General features: G+C 29.9%; 1 protein-coding gene and 1 non-coding gene across 2 annotated transcripts; both read left to right on the top strand.

Moving 5' to 3' along the window:
* The first annotated feature begins 4,830 nt into the window (after nucleotides 1-4,830).
* Nucleotides 4,831-7,492, top strand: LOC110008843 (uncharacterized). Its single transcript, XM_020676951.3, has 9 exons — nucleotides 4,831-5,205; nucleotides 5,368-5,554; nucleotides 5,671-5,804; nucleotides 5,888-6,000; nucleotides 6,091-6,328; nucleotides 6,758-6,913; nucleotides 7,008-7,087; nucleotides 7,214-7,263; nucleotides 7,350-7,492. The coding sequence occupies exons 1-9, from the start codon at nucleotides 4,831-4,833 to the stop codon at nucleotides 7,490-7,492; spliced, it is 1,476 nt and encodes a 491-aa protein (XP_020532610.1).
* Nucleotides 7,493-8,031: 539 nt separating this feature from the next.
* On the top strand, nucleotides 8,032-8,103 carry TRNAC-GCA (transfer RNA cysteine (anticodon GCA)). The gene has a single exon. It is a non-coding gene; the product is annotated as a tRNA-Cys (tRNA).
* Nucleotides 8,104-9,169: the final 1,066 nt, after the last annotated feature.

Raw genomic sequence — 9,169 nt, forward strand, 5'->3', positions numbered from 1 at the left:
AATAAATACCATCATGTGGTGGATGCAATTACAATTTGATATTTAATTAGTCTGGCAATTTATGAAAATTCTAAATATTTCTAATGAATTAATAAGTGCCTATTTATAAATTGACTTGAAGTAGATATCTATATGAAAATTTCTGAAGGATTCTAGTTGCTTGAAGCATAAAGTTAAATTCACGAGAAATTTATTCAACTAATATTATAGAGCTCTATATGAATTAGTGGGTAATGATATCCATGAAATATTGAAAAAATGTTTGAAGCAAGCAAATCAAGACCCCGAGAAATATATTCAAGATTTCTATATGAAATAAAGAAATCTCAATATATACAATATAATTGCCTTAATGATATTTATTGCTGAGAAAATATTATATTATTTTATGATTATATTGCATTTATTATATTCTTTTGTTGAAAGTCACAAGCTTCCATACTTTTGATATTTACTTTATATACTATCATGAGTAAGGTGATCTCTTGATTAATGAATATTTGTTGAAAGAATATTATAATAATATTATTATATGTTCATGAATTTTTTTTTATTTTTTTATAAAAGGATTTTGAATATGAATTTATCAATATTTGGTTCATCAACATTATTGGAACTCATGAAGAGTTTCCAAAAGATTATAGTTTTCCTAAAGGAAGACTTTGAGATGAAAAACATTGAAAATATAGAGTTGTCTTGGCATGAAGATCGAATATTTCATAAATGAAGTTTTGTTTATGAATCCACATATATGACTTAGTTATTAAAATGATTTATGTGAATCCCAATGGCTTTGAAGTCACTTGATAATAAAATGATCATTTTTCAACTTTGAGAAAATTATGAAGAACTTATTGGTTTTGAAGTACCATATCTTAGTGTAACAAAGACGCTAATATATCTTGCTAGTCATATAATTAGATATAAGCATTTTTATAAATTTTATTTGCAAGTTATAGTTTTTCTTGAATATGAATAAATTGAATGGAGTTAAACTTATATTTTGAGATCTCCATGACAGTAAGGGTGGCCATATTACAGTTTCGGGAACCGGAACCGTCGGTTCGAACCGGTCCCGAACCGTAACTGAAACCGGTGGGAACCGAAACCGGAGATTTTCGGTTCGGTTCCGGTTCTAAATTTTTGGAACTGAAACCGGCGGTTCCAGAAAATCGGTCTGAACCGGATTGGAACCGCCGATTCTCCAGCTGATTAGAACCGCTGGATCGAACCGGTTCGAACTGGCGGTTCTAGCCGTTAGAAACTATCAGTTTTGTTTTGTTTTTTTTTTTAATTTTTCAAGAATTCAGTTGAAGAATTTTTTTTTAAAAAATAATTATGTTCAAGTCTTTAAAAAAATAAATTTAATTGAAGTATTTTTTAATTTTTTAGGTGTATTATTTTTACAAATAACTTTCACAAATTTATTAAATTTTGAAAACCGGTTTTCAAAATTTAAAATTTAAAATTATGCGAATTCGCCGGAAAACCGATCGGAACCGTCGGTTTTGTCACCGTACCGGAACTTTTCGGTTCGGTTCCGGTTCCATTTTTTTTGGAATCGGAACCGCCGGTTCCGGAACCGTGGCCACCCCTACATGACAGGATATATATAAGTTATATTATAACTAACTTGTCAAAATTAGATTTGATTGGCTATAAAAATGGAGGTTATTTATCTAATCCATATTATGTTAGATCTGAAACAAACCATTTATTTACATATGGAGGTACAATTATTTTATGACTTTTAAGAAACGAAGTATTTCTACCAATTTTTTTAGACATGAAGAAATTTTATCAACTCATGAATAAAGACAAGAATTTATTTGATGGAAATAAATATTTCAACATGTTCAAAATACGTGCAATGTACATGTCGATAAAGAAATTTCTACAATATTATATGGAGATATATTAAAAAAAATTATTATTTGAGGAATGATATATTAAAGAAAACAAGATCATATTTTACAAATAATTCCCCTTCGTTCGTGATCTACAAAAAGAATGATGATATTGGAGTTTAAACACGTAAGCGACAATATTATTGATTTGCTCATTAAAGCACTTTCTACTACAAGTTTTCTACTATAAACTTTCTACCACAAGTTTTTGAAAGACTGATGTACAAAATTAAAATGTATAAACTCAAATATCTCAAGATTTATCTTCACGAGGGGAGTAAATATGCACTGTACTCTTTTTCCCTTTAATGAAGTTTTTCCCATTGGATTTTCTTGGTAAAAGTTTTTAATGAGTCAGTATTTCAACTCGTATCTAAGAAAAGAATAATATACTTTTTTTCCTTCACAAAGATTTTTTTTCCCACACGATTTTTTCTTAGTAGATTTTAACAAGACATATTTTTTTAAGAATGCACATTCAAAGGGAGTGTTATGAAATAAGTGTATGTCTTTTTTTTTTTTTAAATCTGTATTTTTAATTATTGCGAACTGTATTTTCTTGATTTGTGTAAAACTTTATTAGGGTTAAATTTATGTAACTATATATACGTGACTTCTCATCAATAATAAATACACTCTCGTATTCTCTCCTTATTCTCTTTATTCTCCCTTTAGTTCCCTCTATTTTTCTATTATTTTATAACATTAATCGATATGTTATTTGTAATCATATAAGAAAGTCCACCATATATATTGTTCATATCAATATTTAATTAATGGTTACATGGCATTTTGTATATTATATTTGTTGAGAAAGAAACAAATTTGAGATGAATACAAAAAGAAAATAGAAAAGAATTATGAGTTAAAGGGAGTATTTATTAGATAATTGACATAAGATGAACCAAATTATTCAATTTGTAACTATTTAATTCATACAATTGGCAATAACTCGATAAATGTATTTTGTACCATTACTTCTGGTTGTCCAACGATTACATAAGAAAAGTTACAACCGGTTTAATGAGAACCAAACAACAAGTTTTTTCATAGCACCGTCGAACAAAAGTCGGCATATCTTCGTACGTAATTGGCGCCATTTGGCTCTAGCTTCTTCGTGTCGTCTGTGCATTGATAATATAAAATCAACCTCACATGTTAGTTGGTACTGAACAACAGGTCGTCTCGCCATTTGGGAATAATCGTTCGTTTTTTTCTTTAGTTACAATTACAAAAGGAGAGACGACAAGACCTCTAAACACAATCTAGAATAAACTGCTCCACATATGTCATGGAAAATCTATTCATTTAAATCTAGAAAAATAGTTGTTAAAATGTATTTTATTTTTCCATCTTCGCTTCTTCACTAAGCCAGGACCTTGCATGGAGATCATGACATCTTGGGCCTTATTAACCTTCATCGCAAGAGCCCTAATGTTATCAACTAGGAAGTCCATCAAGATATGATCTTGAACAGCTTACACCAAAAACAAGAATCAAACTGAAATATGAAAATGGAGAATCATGAGTATATAATCATAAGTATATCCGAAATTTAAGGAGTTAAAAGAATGGTCAAATTTATGTATTAGATAATTTATTATTATTCTTTTTAATACTGTTGTCGGCCCTCCAGACTAAATACTCTAGCTCCACTCCTGATTTTCTGTAATATGATGACCTGGAACAAAACTCGCTTGTTATGTTTGGTATGAGAACCAGTTACCAGTAGTTTAGAACTTGGTCCATTTACATTTCACCCATAACTTTTTGTTACATCTTGAACCATGCATGTTGCTCAAACTTCCACCTATTTCCATATACTAATGTTGATAAAAAAACACATTCAGGAAATTCATCTTCCAAACCCAAGAAAGAGGAAATCAGAAACGAAATTATGGTAATATCTTAACTCAATTTTCAACTTTTAGCTATTGTTTCTCCAGTTATTTAACAGATAAGTAATATTTTAGGGATTTTTTCTTTTATTTCAATGTCCAGATAATGAAATTGCATTGTATTTTGCTCGTTAGGTTTTTCATTTAGCTTTTTATTTACTAATAATTTGATTAATCAAAGGGGGTTTGATCCTGTAATTAAACTCAAACTACTAAATTGTAGTAATGAATCTGAGCTCATTAGTCTTATTTATCTTTTTTGTTTCTTGAACTTCTGGAATGCTGGTTGACCTAGTCATAGAAATGTTTGTTATCTCTTGTAATTAAGTGTATGACAGAGTCGAATAGTTCAATGGCAACCTTGCAAAGAAGACTGACACCAGAACTGGCAAAAACAGTCTCAAATCTTTGGCTTGTTATGAGTAATCAATTTTTATGGAATAAATAAATAAAACTGAATTCCAATTAATGAATTAAAAAAAAAAAATGAAATCTAGAATGAATTTTCATTTATACCAAACTCAAAAATTTGGATTTATAAAGAGTTTCATTAAAATTTTTACCAAATAAGCTGTAAGAGACAATTGAAAAGATATAATTTATTACTGCTACTTAATAGTTTGCATTTTTCTTTTTTTACTTTTGGAGGTTCAAAAAATATCAAAAACATAATCTCAAAAATGAATTTTGATTTCTTTAATTAGAACTTATGAGATCTGCATTGGTTTTTCTTTTTCTTTTAACAATAGCTACAACAATAATGCTAAAGAGATTGGTATGCTTATGAATTTTTCCCTTAACCAATTTTTATTGTTTTGTTCTAATTTGATGGGATTATTCTTAGCCGGCAAGCTATAAAATTTTAAGTCAATCAAAAGCTACAATCCAAAAATAATCATCTTCAAAATGGGTTTGCAAATGATGCTTAGTAAATGTCAGCATAACAAGATTGCATAGCTAAAGACAACAAGGGACTTTTCTTTACCTATTTATAACTTGATAGAGCAAAAGCTTCATAGCTTAAAATGGCATTGCCTTCATTCCAACTATGGCTTCTGTTGCTGCTGCTTGCCGCAAACAATGCGTTTGCAGTGCATCCAAGAAAATTAGCCAAATTTAGTACTAATGTAAAAAGATTTGCCGCAAGCGGGGACTCTTTTGGACTCCCGCCAGAATTTGAAATACATTATTACACACAAACACTCGATCATTTTAACTACAAACCAGAAAGCTATGATACGTTTCAACAACGATATATATTGAATTACAAGTACTGGGGTGGAGCAAATAATAGTTCACCCATATTTGTTTATACAGGCGAAGAGGATGATGTAACTTATGATGTTGATGCCATTACTGATCTTGCTGCTCGTTTCAAAGGTTTGCTGTTGTATATAGAGGTAGTGTCCCTTTCATTTTCATGCGTTTATTGCCTTAATTAGATGTGTTGCTCATTGTCATTTCTATAGCACACTGAAGGTCTAGCTGAGATGGTGGTTGTAGTTGCTGTTGAGTTGGTAATCTTCGTGATGTGGGATTAATGGTAATGTCATTTGTTGCAGCATCGCTACTATGGAGAATCAATGCCATTTGGATCAGAAGACCAGGCATTTCAAAATTCTAGTACTCTTGGATACTTCAGCTCAGAACAAGCTTTAGCAGATTATGCACAGGTGGTAACAGATGTTAAAAAGAACCTATCAGCAGAAAATTGCCCAGCTATTGCAGTTGGAGCATCTTATGGTGGAAGTAAGTTAATGTTATACCAACATTTTTTTTCACTGAAAATTCTTGATTCTGATCCATTTTTTCTTGTTCTTGATTCAACCTGACCTTTTCATGTTCTTGATCTTGTTATTTGTCAGTGCTTGCATCCTGGTTTCGACTTAAGTATCCACACATTGTAATTGGTGCTTTAGCATCATCCTCTCCTATACTCTACTTCGACGATATCACCCCACAGAATGGATACCATGTTGTCGTCACCAAAGATTTTAAAGTAAGAATTTAATCAAAATAACATTGAAACTTTAATGATTTGGAATATCTAATGATTCTAATTTGCATTGATAATTGATGCAGGAAACCAGTGAGAGTTGTTATAACACAATTATACAATCTTGGCCTGAGATTGACAGAGTTGCAGCTGAACCAAATGGGTTACTAACACTTAGCAATAAATTCAATACTTGCAGGTAAATCCATAAGAAACTACATATATAAAATAAATATTTTATGCTTTTTACTAAAATTAGGCTTTTGTTGTTTTATCTCAAAACTTGAAGGACTTTGAACTCGTCCAAAGAGCTCAAAGACCGATTAGCAATCTCATATATATCCGCAGCCCAGTACGACAATCCTCCGTATTATCCAGTCCAGAATATTTGTCATGCCATTGACGGAGCACCAGAAGGAACAGATATTCTTGGCAGAGTTGCAGCAGGTCTCCATAGATATCCTGGTCAAGGATGTGTTAATATATTTTCATTTGAGCTAAGCAACAAGAGTGGTTGGGATTGGCAGGTATATATCTATGTAATATTTTAAGCCTTAAAATTCACTTCTCTAATATATACTTTCAATTAAGTCGTTTATATTCATTTTTCTGATAAAGTTTAATCATGCTAATTCCAGAAATAAATATATTCTTCCAAAATTTTCTTTTCTAGTCACCTAGGTTTGACTGTTTGATTTTGAAAATTGTATGATTTAAACTTCAAAATTTGATTCACTGTCTCATATCAGCATTCTGATAAACTTACCATTGAAATTAGCTTGACTAAACTTTATTGGAATAGAAATTAAATGTTAACAGATCATTTTTTTTTTGTTAGAGCAACGGAGTAGCTCATAATTTAGTGATAATTTCAATATTTTGCTTCTAATATATTTTATCTTCTCCGTGTTTCAAGAAGTAGTAGTTATATATATATTTTTTAATGCTTCTTTCAGACATGTACTGAAATTGTAATGCCCATTGGATATGGAGACAATGAGACTATGTTCCAAGCAGAACCTTTTGATTTAAAGAACTACACCAGAGACTGTGTAAATTGTTTTGGTGTTGTACCTAGGCCTCACTGGGTGACAACAGAATTTGGCGGCCATGTAAGCTTTTCTTTTATATTATTCCTTTTCCTTTCTCCTTTCTTTCGATTCCAAAAAAATCATAACATTAAAAAAAAAAAAAAATCTTCCTCAGGACATAAAAACTGTACTAGGGAATTTCGCCAGCAACATCATTTTCTCGAATGGACTACGCGATCCATGGAGCTCTGGAGGGTAATTAAAGAACCAAGAATTTTGTTTTTCTCCTTTATTATACATATTATTATTCATAGTTAGCATCAAACTCATAAGCTCCATTTATTCTTTAACCTTTTCTTTTTGAAAAAAATTCAACAACAGAGTTCTTGAAGACATATCAGATAGTGTTGTTGCAATACATACAGAATATGGTAACTTCTGTTCCTAATTATTTGATTTTGATAATTATTTACAGAAGATTTGATATTAATTGAGATTTGTTATGGTAATTAACTAGGAGCACACTGTGCGGACCTATTTCCATCTAGTCCAGATGATCCTGTCTGGTTGGTGGAACAACGCGAAAAAGAAGTCAAAATTATTGCAGTTTGGATAGCAGAGTATTATGCCAAGCTTTCTACCAAAGAGAGAAGTGTTTAAAACAATCTCCATTTTATGTTTTATAGACTTCAGAGAGAGACATGAAAGTTTGGTTTTTGCTTATTCCTTAATATTCACTAAAGACTTGAGCTTTATATATGCCTTGTTAGAACCAACTGTAACAAAAACATAATAAACATATGTTTTGTTATGGGCTAGTTACAAATACATAAATAAATAATCATGAGGTTTGTCTTAACTTTTACTATTCGAAAATTAGCAATTTTATTCCCTGAGATCTATTAATGACTCACAGTAATACTTCAATGTTAAATGTTTAATGAGATGATTTCATTTTAATGTTTAATAATGCTGACTTATCACTTATAAAGTTGGAATGAAATAGTGATGGTAGCAAACCACAACTATGTGAATTCATTAATCATTTCTATTTTTGTTTTAGTTGCTTTAAGGGGAGAGGTTTGAATTAATTTCTTAGCTTTAATGAAGTCTCCATCATACAGTATGGAAGTGGAATTGTATGGGAAGATGTAATATTTGGTTTATTTAATTTTCTAACTAAACAGAAAACATCAAACGGGTCCTTAGCTCAGTGGTAGAGCAATCGACTGCAGATCGATAGGTCACCGGTTCGAACCCGGTAGGGCCCTTTTTTGGCTTTGTTTTCTAATTTCCTATGCTACTTCCTCTTTCTTTGCTTTTTGTCCTTATTTTTTATCAATTTTCAAAACTTTCCTTTTCCTTATTTTCCCCTTCTTTCTTTTTCTCAAAGCTTTTTTAGGTCATCAATAAAATGTTTTATTCCTGCATATATTTATAAATAATTTACTTCTATATGCATATATATTTTCTTCCACCATTGATATTTTTCCTTTCCCTTTTTTCTTCTCCCTTTCTTTCTTGTTTTTTTTTTTTTTTCAAAGCTTTTTTTCTACCCTGTTTACAAAGTGTGAGAGTATATATAATGTAATTTAATATTTCTTTGGAATTTTATTTTCATATTATGAATTTCTTGTATGTACAACATACTTGTTGAATTTTATTTTCATTTTCAAAGTTTTTTTCAACCCAAACCAAGAATTCATTCTTGTATGTCACGACATTATTTAATAAAAAAAATATTTTATTATATGAAAAAAAATTTATTATAATGAAAAGAAAAAAAAGATAATATGTCCATCACCGCTATAGCGTACATGCTTTAATAATTATATATTTATCTAGATAGATGTTTTTATATCTTTAAAGAGAAAATCTCAACTCAAAAGTGAAATTTTCTAAATTTTATTATTTAAATAAAAATGCAATTAAGCCATTTAATTTTATTAATTTCAAAAATATCATTGGAATCCATGTATTATACTTTTTCAACTAAAAGATGGAATAGGAAATATTATTTGATTTTGCAATTCATAGATTTCATATACTATTTTATAAAATTTATGGATTTCACATTCTATCGATCCAAATCACCTCTAATTCGGTTATTGGTTCCCTCTTTCTCAGTTCCATTGAAAGTTCTTTTAAGTATCGGTGCAACTATAATATCTCAAGTCAACTTAATTGTATTAAACAAAAATAAAATGACAAATAGATTTTAAAAACAAAAATTATTATAACCTATTTGAAAATTCTATGCATGCTTTTCAAAGATAGTATCTAAAAAGGAATAAAAATAATTTTCACACAATTGGAGTGAAAACCAAATCCTCTAAA

The sequence above is a fragment of the Jatropha curcas genome, chromosome 1 (assembly GCF_041381405.1).
Source record: "Jatropha curcas cultivar XTBG-Jc1 chromosome 1, XTBG_Jcur_1.0, whole genome shotgun sequence".
Classification (NCBI taxonomy): Eukaryota; Viridiplantae; Streptophyta; class Magnoliopsida; order Malpighiales; family Euphorbiaceae; genus Jatropha; species Jatropha curcas.